The 13,381-nt window shown below is 38.6% G+C and overlaps 1 protein-coding gene across 1 annotated transcript in view; it reads right to left on the bottom strand.

Moving 5' to 3' along the window:
• Positions 1–9,207, bottom strand: part of LOC141444542 (Kv channel-interacting protein 4-like) — a 31,315-nt gene extending 22,108 nt beyond the window's left edge. Inside the window, exon 1 of the mRNA XM_074110108.1 lies at positions 9,142–9,207. Within this exon, the coding sequence (XP_073966209.1) occupies positions 9,142–9,145 (4 nt within the window). The 5' untranslated portion in view covers positions 9,146–9,207. The remainder of the gene's footprint in view (positions 1–9,141) is intronic.
• Between the last annotated feature and the right edge of the window lie 4,174 nt (positions 9,208–13,381).

Here is a 13,381-nt window from a genome sequence, read left to right as displayed (position 1 = left end):
CAGCGCGTGCGCACGCTACCACCACACCACCACTCGATTATTTATTCGTGATAGACTTTTATATTCTTTAAAAACGAATTAGTTTAATAAGCGTTTTAAAGGAAATAAAAGTCTATCACGCAAAAATAAATAAATAAATAAATATCATGGGACACTTGATACCAATTGACCTAGTCCCAAACTAAGCAAAGCTTGTACTATGGATAATAGGCAACGGATAAACATACTTATATAGATAAATACATACTTAAATACATATTAAACATCCAAGACCCGAGAACAAACATTCGTATTATTCATACAAATATCTGCACCGGCCGGGATTCGAACCCGGGACCTCGAGCTTTGTAGTCAGGTTCACTAACCACCTAGCCATCCGGTCGTCCGGAATAATTGGAGTAGACACATTAACTTATATTATTATATTAAGAAGAGTTCTATCAGACCACATTTTTAATTTTCATTCCATTTTTATGAAACTAACAAAAATGCGACGTTGCCAGCTCTTAAATCGAGTTTAGCTAGACATGTTTCGAAAAAGTCACGGAACTAAATGTTGTTCAGTTTCACGAGTACGATCTATGATTTAATTATTTCTAAATTATATGCTCCTATTAAAGGGCCCACTCTGTATAATCATCTTGCGAACTATGTCAAAAGTCCAATGACATTTAGTTAATTTCTTTTCAAAGAAACTGAATACATCTAGACAATTAAAACCCGCTCTACCCCCCCGATAAGCCAACCCTTATCAACGGAACTCTTTTGAGGAAAAAAATACAGAATATTTGTGAAAGAAATCAAAAGAAAGGGTATGCCTTTGGTTACTTCTGTCCGAGAAATTGAAGATTTATATAAAACAAGCGCGTATCTACAAACACATAAGAGCGTTTACTATATACAACAATACAACAAACATTTCTTTGTATCGCTAAGCAACCACAAACCGTTACAAAAGGTAAATTGTTGGTATCTGCTGGACATGTCCGAGATGTATAGGAATTAAGAACAAAACAGGGACAGTGTTCAATAATTCAAGCTCGCATCATAATACATACATCTAAGTATTACTAAAATTAGGTAGTGAAGACAAATTGCTTTGTTACTGACAGATATGATAGATGACAGAGCCTACATTATTTCTACTTTTGGCCACTATGAGCACTGCGATATAGATTTCATTACCCCCACCTACATAATATACAAGATGTTAATTAAATAACTGAAAACCTCTGACACCCCAAATTTTTTTTTATTTTATGTTAGTTGGTTGTATTTATTTTCGAATATCTTCATTATTCAAAAAAATATTTATGTGTTTTGCTAAGTCAGTAATTCTACTTTATTTCTAACTCTACATCCATATTTTTTATTTGTCAGTTGCTCTTTGACGTTTTTAGAAGAAAATCAAATTGACAGCAAAACGGCCGGCATCTGGGGGCACGGCAGTGCCCCCGCCAAGTCGAGCAAAACAAAAACAAAGGCACGGCCGTACCATACTTTTCTCGAAGCCATTCAGGCAATTTTCAACATCCTGTAATTTTGTTATGGGTAAAGCTAGAACCCTGAATTTTCAGATACCTATAGGGCCTAATGGGACTTAGATATATTATCAATAACATTCAATTTGAACATATAGATTTAGATTAAATTAACGAAATAGTGTACAACCTCGCTAAAACATTTAATTGGCGCCGGTTGCAGTCGTAACTTTTAGACTGGGCACAGTAAAAAAGGGATTTAAAAACACTACACAACCCGATTTAAAACATAGTGTAATTGATTCCATTTTCGATTCTGGGCAAACTACTTTCTGGTTTTCAGTTATTTAATTAACACCGTGTATACTCGTAGTAGCCGTAGAAGCCGTGGTGGCCTAGTGGTTTGACCTATCGCCTCTCAAACAGAGGGTCGTGGGTTCAAACCCCGGCTCGCACCTCTGAGTTTTTCGAAATTCATGTGCGGAATTACATTTGAAATTTACCACGAGCTTTGCGGTGAAGGAAAACATCGTGAGGAAACCTGCACAAACCTGCGAAGCAATTCAATGGTGCGTGTGAAGTTCCCAATCCGCACTGGGCCCGCGTGGGAACTATGGCCCAAGCCCTCTTGTTCTGAGAGGAGGCCTGTGCCCAGCAGTGGGACGTATATAGGCTGGGATGATACTCGTAGTAGGTTCTTCGCATCCAGCGAATAGTTCATTGATTTTAGTATGATGTGATTGTATGTTTGTGTTAAAGGAATCAGCAGACGTGTTGACGCAACCCAGACTTTGCGCCAACACACTATCTGACATCTGACAGCTAGATGGATCGCACATCAATGACAAAACAAAACATAATGTAACTCATTAAAAATAGATCAGACAGAACCATAGCCATAAATGTCGAGTCGGCGACTGTCGATCCGCCGAAGTCGATCAGACAAAGCAAACTGTTTATTTCACCGAATAATTTCATTACGCAAGCGGTGGGACCCGGCAGGACATGTCTGTCTGACATGTCTGCAGGACCAGAGGTAGACCCAAGAGGAGATAGTGGGTCGAGATGAGTGCTTTTCAGCTCGATTGGTGCATACCCAGGATAGGGAAAGTGGCGGAAGAAAGGCCTTTGCCCACCAGTGCGGGCGCGGGTGCAGGTAACATCCTATGCACGCGACGCGCGCTGTTAGCTCTTCTCGTACTGTTGTTCAACAGGCGGCCACCAGCTCCGCGCAAACCGCGTCAGCTTGCGTCAGCCCTTAGGGCTGCATAATAAAAACATTACGCAACTTAGGCGGTTTTATACGGACTAGAGCTACTCAAGTTATAAGTAGTTAGTTTGTCTAAACGCCCCTGTAAAGGTTTTCCATTGGAGTTTTTGACTCAAAGTGTAATCACGCCTTTGAGATGTAATATGTATCTTTTTACTTCATTCTTGGTTCAGGAAAAATCAGGACGACGAGCAAAGCGAGGAAAATTAAGATTTAAATCTATGCTATTATTTGGTCTGATATAGCTATATTAAACTTCAGGATTATAATCTTCGGGTTTTTGGGCGTTCGGTCAAACGTACATTTCGCATTTTAAACTCTCGGTCAAGCAAATATTCGGCGTTTTAATAATCGTATTTTCAAGACTCACATCCAACAACCCTCTCGATAGATACTATCGACATCTAGCGATAATTCACTTGTAAATAAACCCCTAATTGGTACGCAGCCTAATCTACAATGTGAAACGACCTGTCAAGTTCATTTGATCCTGTCACGCCCTCTTCCGTGGTTGAAGACAGATTAGAGAGGTCCCAGCTACATAATACTCCGAAAGACAACTTGCTTTGGTAGATTAAAACCTTATTCGTACCAATACGCATGTTAGTTTGTATTTTTTTGCTATATTTATTTATTATTAAATAACCGCATAACCCTGTAGCTACAGACATCTGGGGTTCGGAGGCCTGGTGATCTGACATACAGGTTTCCCCTAGTTCAGGCACCAGTCTCCACCGCACAAGTCTTGTATCTTATGCAACTGTAATGTGTAAATTTACCGATTGTATTACTGGAATGTGGTGCTTTTTATTATTGTACTCGTATTATTATTTGCCAGAAAACGGTTACATCTTGGTTGGTTACATCTAACATTCTGAGCGTATTCAACCTGCATGAAGGTGTACAAATATTTAGAGTCAAATTTACATATGTGTAAATATAATGAGATAAAATTTACAGTAGTGTGTAGTGGTGTACTGTCCTAGGGTCTAATTTAATAGACCTTACGTGTAAAAAAATTATGTTAGTTACTGACATCATAACAATTACAAAATAATGTTGTAATAGTTATAATATTAGAAGCCTGTTTTACAGACAACGAACAGAAGAACAACAAACGAAAACTCCATATCAAATTTGATTATATTTTTCTTTTTCTGAAAACAATTTTTTTTTTGTTTCCAATCATTCCCTCTTATTTAGTATTGAATAATAGTGCATGCACGTGGCTCATAAAAATCATTACAGTCGTATTGGGTAGAACAGGACGGTAAACGACTCACTTAGATTAGGCGAACAGTTACGATCCATCATCATCCGTCATTTAGATATTGTCGTAAGAAAATGAAAAAACAGGTCAAGCGTGAGCCGGACCCGCGCGCTCACAAACTATACTTAAAGTCTCTACCTACACCGTATCATATCATGACCGTAATAGGAGCGTGTCAGGAATAGTTATTTGTGTCACAAGGGAGCAAAATGGTGTATTTACGGCGAGGGCGTACATTGAATCCAGAATGTAGCGAAGGGTTCTACAATAGAATCCTGAGCGTAGCGAGGGATTCTAAAGTAGAATCCTGAGCGTAATGAGGGATTCAAGTGTTAACGCCCAAGATGAAAATAATGTGTGGCTCATACAACTTTTCACACCGAGCATCAAGAAACTTGAAAAAAACAAATTCTAAATATTATCAAAGAACAACCAGCATAGAAAATGGCGTGGCTTTACAATTATCAACTTCAAAAAATGGCATTTGCAAAAAAATTCTTAGAAAAGCCTTGAACAGAAAAGTTGCACTTTGCTCCCTCTCGTCAGGGAGGAAGAGCTACTTTTCTGAAGGAGAGATGTGAAAAAAATATATTCTTTGTATTGAAAAGTGAGAATATGCCCACTAGCACGTTGCCTAACCAACCGTCGCTGTCGCGTGCCGTGCTTCTTATGGGTATAACACGACGTTGACATGTCGCGCGTTACATTCCGTGCCTGATACCCTGATACAAAAAACTACTACCTAGTAAAAGAGTAACCTACCTACCTTGTAAAGAGCTCACTACGAACAAAAGTACATCGCGCGGCTTAAATGTGTGCGCGTCGGTCGGCGCCGGTACGCACGCACCCGCCGCACGCACACACTAATAATTTAAGGAGGATTAAGTTTTCTTTAGTCAAGGCTGCGCTGCCGTCGGCGCTGTACGTTTCGATTTTAGCTCGCACGTCTTGCGCTCGCTTCGCGAGATGATCACCTTTTACGTTCGCGTACCTACTCGTACTTACGTATTTTTTGTATTAGTTTATAGTTGTAAATTAGTGGTATATAAGTGTAGTGTAATATTTTTCGTGCAAGGGCACATGAAAAATATATAGACCCCACGTTTAAACCAGATGGTTTCAGTCTAGCACGCAAGCTCTGGTGCGCTTAAAACAGACTGAGAACAGGACTCTGACGCTGTCACTACTTTCGTACAAGTGGGGTTGGCGGGACTCGGCCTCTGCGAGTGCGGCGATTAGGCTCAAACTATGAGCACATTGACAGCGCTGCCCTCTACACTCATACTCGGGCTCCCCTGGAGATCTGTACAATCTGACACCTGACTTAATGTCGTGGCTGGGACCCTGAAATGTGGATTTATAGCTAGTTTGTAGTTTCTTTCTTTAGTGTAATTGTTTAATGTTTTACGCCCATACGATTAAACAATATAGTTATAGTACTCGCATTATGGGTAGGTAAACAATATGAGTAGTATGTATACAGTTGGCATCATCGTTCCGGCGAATTTTTTTTTTATTCGACTGGATGGCAAACGAGCAAGTGGGTCTCTCCTGATGGTAAGAGATCACCACCGCCCATAGACAAATGCAACTCCAGGGTATTGCAGATGCGTTGCCAACCTAGAGGCCTAAGATGGAATACCTCAAGTGCCAGTTATTTCACCGGCTTCCGGCTGCCAGTTATTATACATAACATTTTTAAATTTAGTATAATAATAATAATATAACGGCATAGAATCTGTCTGGTTTCCCTAGATACAGACATTAGACAATTTTAAGTTAACTTTCGTACTAAAATTATTTGCCGGTAGGTAATTAATTTAAAATAGATGTCGACAACCCTAAGCGTCCGCGCCGGAGTAGGCAGTTAAGTCTCCTAAAGGGTCGGAGTGGACCTACTTGTTCTCTTACTATGCTGATACGTTCCTGTTACTGTCATGGGATAATACGGTGTAGTGGGTAGAGACCTTTAAAGGTGCTGATAAACTTGAGCAATCCATTGTAAGAGTGTTTTCATATTAACCGATCCAATATTCGGACCGAGTGACGACATCCGATAGCCGACACATGTGCTGCTTTCACATATTTCTGACAAAATTGTACCGACACGGCTGGCTCAAAATGGCCGCCCACACATAACAAACTTTATCGTCCGACAGCCCACGGGCATCCGATGGTGCGTGAACGTATCGGTGTCGGCTCCGATATATCCGATATCGGCGGGACAATGTAAAAGACAACATATTTCATACATTTTACTTTCCCCGACATCGTATCGTCATCGATGCCGGTATCGATCGGATAATGTGATAACGCTCTAATTGTAACAGAATAACGAACGAACGAACTGAATAACAAACAGAGCCACAGAGCCAAACATTGCTACTGACTACACGATCATTTCTCTAGCGAAATGCTCGGCAAAAAGCAGCAATTTTACCGTCGTTCGCTTGAATGCTCACTAGAACGCTCCTGTTCATTTGAGAGCTTTTCTGTAATGTAACATTCGTAAGAATGCTCATTACAAGTAAATACTCAAGTTTATCAGCACCTTTAATGTATGTAGGTATATGTGGTGACTTCTTAAGTGTACAAATAATGTAAATTGATTAATAATTGATTACATGTGTTACTTACTGTATATCTTAACGTTTATTTAATAGATTTTTAATAAGATACCTAGAAGTTTGTAAGAGCTACCTCTAAATAGATTTAAAAATATATTTAATAAAGATTTATGTTTTAATAATACCCAAATATTTGAATGCTAGTATTATTTAGTACAAATAGCAGAATAAGTGTCACATACCACCTAAGAACACCGATGTACCTACTTATTCTATGCAAATAAACATTCTACTTATTCTATTCTAAAGATGAACTCAACTGCCCTTATTTTCTTGTACTAAGACATCACCGAAAGATTAAATCATTTTTGCAACGCAATACTACTGAATTGCGCTTTAAGTGACCCACTGTGTACACAGCGGCCCGATCCGCTGTTTACCGAAATAATGTTAGCTTGGGACCGCGGTTACTTCGCACAAATAACGTTACCTCGGAATGTACAATATTACAGAAACATTTTACACCCTGTACGCTTCTGTTATTGAAGTCATAACAATAATAACTCTTAGGGAGTATCTGTGAAAGATTTTAAACCGAACATATTGAATCTATTCAAGATCTCTCGAAGATTAGGTTAGCATCTCAAAAAGTTCAGCTTAGTAAGACAGAATATTGGACACGTATGTTTTTATTTGTTAAATTAACAATCAATTAACAAACCTATCACCGCTTATAACTATCACCACCACCACACTACGCTACCGCGTTTCGAAATGAATCTGAGTTCATCATCAAAGCAAAGTAATTGGTTACGATACATTGATATGGTCCTCCGCATAGTAACGTCTAATTCAGTAAATTTGCTAAGTTAGTGTTCTATAAAGAGTGTCCCTGACCAAGAGCTATAAATCCAATTTTCAACTGATTTAAGTTTTCTCTTGTCTAAACACTGTCTGTATATATTTTCATAATAATATTAAGATAATTATGGCAAATTCAGAAGTTGTCATACTGTATTGTGACAGCAGAACGCCTTAATGAAACGATCTTGGTGCACCACCTTGAACAGTCAAGAGACACCCTGTAAATATTCCTCTAACTAACGCTCTGCTCCTTTCCCTCATTCAATACGAACCCTTTTCACATGTACAATTATTAAACGATATTAGTTTTCGCCTAACTTTACCCTAAAACCACAAATGAATGATGGAGCAAATTTTAAAGCTCAGCCAGAGCAGTAAATCTATTTCTATCACACACGAGTGGACATCTTGCATATTGGTATTCAAAATAGAACCCTATCCTCGTACCTACATCCTTCCTTTGGGAAGGACATAAGAAATAATTATAATTGGACACTGATGGCCTTTGTAAAGTACATAGTGAAAAACTAGTAGCAAAAGCTGGAGATTTTTTCCTCAATTTTTCCTAACATCTTAAGCTCTAAGCAATATATCAATAAAATTAAACTGTTACAATACTAGCATGAAGCCGTGGTGGCCTAGTGGTTTGACCTATCGCCTCTCAAACAGAGGGTCGTGGGTTCGAACCCCGGCTCGCACCTCTGACTTTTTCGAAATTCATGTGCGGAATTACATTTGAAATTTACCACGAGCTTTGCGGTGAAGGAAAACATCGTGAGGAAACCTGCACAAAACTGAGAAGCGATTCAATGGTTCGTGCAAAGTTCCCAATCCGCACTGGGCCCGCGTGGGAACTATGGCCCAAGCCCTCTTGTTCTAAGAGGAGTCCTGTGCCCAGCAGTGGGACGTATATAGGCTGGGATGATGATGATGAATACTAGCATATTCTGACATAATAGTGAACTGACATTATAATAGTAATAATTTGCAATGATAATAATCTAATAAAGGAAAATAATAAATTATAATAACAAAGAAGAAGAAATGATAGAGTTATTGTATTGTAAAATGAGAAAATAGCATTAAGATATTACTTAGTATTTCTTATATTGTAAATCATCACATCATCATCCCAGCCTCTATACGTCCCACTGCTGGGCACAGGCCTCCTCTCAGAAACAAGAGTGCTTGGGCCATAGTTCCCACGCGGGCCCAGTGCGGATTGGGAACTTCACACGCACCATTGAATTGCTTCGCAGGTTTGTGCAGGTTTCCTCACGATGTTTTCCTTCACCGCATAGCTCGTGGTAAATTTCAAGCCGTGGTGGCCTAGTGGTTTGACCTATCGCCTCTCAAACAGAGGGTCGTGGGTTCAAACCCAGGCTCGCACCTCTGAGTTTTTCGAAATTCATGTGCGGAATTACATTTGATATTGTAAATGCTGAGGAAAATGATTTTTATATTGCACGCCCAATTAAGGTTGAACGTAAGAACATTTTGTAGCACTAAGACCTTTTGTATTAACTATGTTCTGGCAATAAACATATTTGATATTTGATTTGATATAATTTGTAACTTTCAAAAAATTATTCCAAAAAAGTACCTTTGGTAGGCAGGAGGCTATAGTTACCCTACCAGATTTTATTATTAAGTATCTAAAAAAAAAACTAGAAGACATAAAAAACTTACCCATGTTGTGCTACTGTAGAAGTAATCGTCCAGGAAACCAACTGTTGGTATAACTTCACTGTAAACATTTAAATAACTTTTTGTTACAAGTAAAAGTAAACAATATGTTAACGTCAGCATTGGTGGGAAAATTTGTTGAAAATGGAATGCTTAATCCTTAAAGAAGGTCGCGAAAAATGTACAATCCGCATAGAAAATACGTGTTATATTCATAGTAGAATTTATCCGCTTCGCACTCGTGAACTTTATATTCAATCTGGTAGTTACAATTGAAATTCCGGGATCTTACAAAATTCCCCTGGGAATTCCCAAAATTTGTATCGTGGTCTTCATTGAGGTTGTGTTAAGAACAACTGTCCAAAATTTCAAGACCCTAAGCCCAGCGGTTGAAATTTCTGGATTTTATCCCTGTCCCGTGGGAGTATCGGGATAAAAACTAGCCTATGTGTTATTCCAGACGTCCAGCTATCTATGTACCAAATTTCATTGCAGTACCAAACACACACACACACACACACAAACTTTCGCATTTATAATATAATTAAGAAGTACCTAGGATAGGAAGTAGGATTTAATGACGTTTAAAAATGAATCTTTCCAATATGATCTACGATTGTGTATACCTACTAATTGAGCAAGTTGGATTGGATATTATTGTCCTTCCAATGTGCTCTACTACTTTCAGTGATAAAGCAAATTGGAGAAAAAACGTCCGATTTATCCTGCTATATAAAACTTTTCCTCTCCAATTTGAATCGACACAAACACAAAGACGGCGAAACTCCGCTCATGCGGAGCTCCTACTTCTCTGTGCTCTTGCCCCTTCGGGCCAAACAACTAACATAACCTTAAAGTACCCATGGTTTGTTTGTTTGTTAGGTACCTCATCACGTCTATACTGCACGCACGTATAAAATTCGGTACACAGATCGTTTGAGTCCCGGGATACACATAGGATAGTTATCCCGGAAAATTGCATAGTTCCCGCGGGATAGCGATAAATGAATTCTACGCAGACAGAGGAGCGGGCAACAGGCTAGTAAATAGTAGATTGTACAACAAGAGCATAAAACGAGCCATTTTACCCGAGACGTTCATATAGCCACCCGAGCCGGTACGGCGAGGGTGGATAGACACGTCGAGGGGGAAATGGGTTTAATGCTCGAGTTTTACACTTGCTTTCACTTAGATGGCTAGGAAATGAAATATCAACAGTGGAAACAATTTTTCATTTACTATGCACCTTTTATTGCTCATGCATGATTATATTTTTAGTTTTATTGTATTATTTTGATTGATTTGATTGATATATAGTTTTATAAGGAAAACGATAACGAAGAGCATAAAGAGTCGATTTAAGTCGCCTAGATCCAGCATAAATACGAAATTTACGAGCATGAAAAGTGAAAAATAATGTTCTTTAACTTAAGAAATAAGCCCGAAATTTAAGTGTTTTGTAAGTAGACGGTTTTCGCATTTCTCTTGTTCTTAAACGCCGCCCAAAATATAGAAACAACTCTCAACTGACATAAAATCTTATACAACGTAGTGTTTGAACCAATACGCCTGTAACGATCCGTACTGCATTCGGAGGATAAACGAAATTAATACGTACTCGTATATCAATGAAGTTATTATAACCTTTGAACGATTGACAGGATATCAGAAACAAGACCTATAGACCGAGGTATAAAATATACCTCGTCGTAAATATATACCTCGTTGAGTTTCTTGCCGGATTCTTCTCAGCAGAGGTTTTTCCGAACCGGTGGTAGATTTTTTTTGACATTCATAAGTGCTTGTTACAGCCTAAATTGAATAAAGATATTTTGACTTTGACTTTGACTAAGACCAGACACTACGAGTACAATGAAAAGATAAAGATAAAAAAGATAAGCAGATAAGAAATTTCAAATTAATCAAAACAGATCGATCGTATTGTGCTCTCGTGAGAGTCACTATTTTTAATTTTGGAACCCAGCGCCATCTATGTCACATTCATTTCATTCTAGCTTATATACGTCTCACTGCTGGGTACAGGTCTTCTCTCACAATGAGAGAGCTTGGGCCGCAGTTCCCATGTGGGCCCAGTATGCATCGGGAACATAGACCATTGAATTGTTTCGCAGGTTTGTGTAGCTTTCCTTCACCATAAATCTCGTGATAAATTTCTAATGTAGGTAATTTTACACATGGATTTCGAACTCCGTCTCTCGGAAAACTCTCTTTATATATACCTGTGTTTTCTTTTCTGCTTGCTATGTGTTGGTGTGCAATAGAGAGTTATTGTATTGTATTGTATTGTATGCGAGTCCGGGTTTGAGCTCGTTCTGCTCGAGAGGCCAGTTAAACCAGCAGAGCACCACGGATTTTCTCCTCTGACAGTCACCTGCTAAATATCTGCCACAGCGGAGCCTACAAAAATAGATACCTGACAAGTCCTACCCGCCTTAGGAATAGTCATATCAGATATTTATGCACATGTTGTTGTGTCAGTTGATGGTCGTATATTAAAGGGCACGTATTTGAATATCGAAAATTGAAATATCTTTACTTAAAATATCGACGGTCAAAATATCGAACCTAACCTAACCTACTTTCGATATTTTGACCGCCAACTTTTTAACATTAGATATATTAATTTTCGATATTCAGATACGTTCCCACATTAAAATATTTCAATTTGAGTCCAACAGTCGTATTGGTTGCAACAGGGCCCGAGTATTATTTATTATAATTATGGGTTTCCCTTTTATTCAAGCTATAGGGTTCCTTGGAAGCGAATATTTACGAGCGACCCGCCATTTTGAATTTTATTATCAAGAATTATGTACTATTTTGGAAGGCCACAATACAGGAGGATATTTAGGGATAGGGAGGGGGGGGGGGTAGGTAATAAAATCGGCTTACATTATATTCGTTATTAAAATATAAAACTGTTTTGATCGCAATTTTACTTAGAAAATAAATTAAATTCTATACAAAGTAACGCCTAATTCAATAAATTGTAGTAAATAATTAAAATGCATGTGAAAAAAACACTTAGAAGTAAGTTGCAAGGACGATTTAAGTTGGGAAGCGAGCGAAAGTCACATGTTCCCTCCCTAGGGAGGTAAACTCGTTATTTGGTCTTACGTGCTTATCTGTTTTCTTGTAAACTCATTTCAGGCTTTATTTCCCAAGATGATGAGTTTGAAATGCGAATATGAATATTACATTATAATATATTATACCAATTTCCATAAAAAGGATACTCACGGATATGTGCATTATAATTCCCACCTACGGTGCTCAACGGTGTACGGTGACCTATCGCCTCTCAAGCAGAGGGTCGTGGGTTCAAACCCCGGCTCGCACCTCTGAGTTTAACGAAATTTATGTTCGGAATTACATTTTAAATTTACCACGAGCTTTGCGGCGAAGGAAAACATCGTGAGGAAACCTGCACGAAACTGCGAAGCGATTCAATGGTGCGTGCGAAGTTCCCAATCCGCACTGGGCCCTCAAGCCCTTGCTCTAGCCTAACCAACAGAAAGTTGGAAAACCCCCGACTTTGTCACTTCAAAGTTCAATATCTCAAAAACGGCTTAACCGATTTTGATGAAACATGTCGTAAAACCATTGCTAAAAAACCTGATTTCCAATAAAAAAAACCGCATTCAAATCGGCCCACCCGTTTAAGAGCTACGTTGCCACAGACAGACAGACACACATAACGGTCAAACTTATAACACCCCTCTTTTTGCGTCGGGGGTTAAAAACTCATGGATCGGAACCAGAACACCGCCCTGTCAAAGAATACTAACTATTACGCCCTGCGCTCCATGACTCAAATCACTGATGTAAGTAGGTCGAACGGCCTGTATACTTGGTTTGGATAGGTATTTAACTAAATGTAAACAAACTTCAGCTGCCAGATTTGGTACATTCAAGGATTTAAACATTTTACTTATCTATCATTGTAATACAAACTGGACTAGTGTTTTTCAATACAAAAATGTAAATTTTTAGATAATTGAATAGGGGAATCTTTGATGAATGATTGGTCATCATATATCTAAAGGGGGAATGTCAATATTTACGACACCCAATGAGGGCTATCGTTTTTGTCTCACTAGATGGCGCACTGTTGCGTGAGGTTTTTAGATGTGGCTTTCAAGGTCTTTATTACAGGCGTGAAAACAAAGTTTTAGAATTAAAATATATTCAATACACCTTAAAACCGTAGCATAAAAATATA

The sequence above is a fragment of the Choristoneura fumiferana genome, chromosome 30 (assembly GCF_025370935.1).
Source record: "Choristoneura fumiferana chromosome 30, NRCan_CFum_1, whole genome shotgun sequence".
In the NCBI taxonomy this organism is placed as follows: Eukaryota; Metazoa; Arthropoda; class Insecta; order Lepidoptera; family Tortricidae; genus Choristoneura; species Choristoneura fumiferana.
Note: the sequence above shows the minus strand (reverse complement) of the source record. Positions and strands in the feature narration are given on the sequence as shown.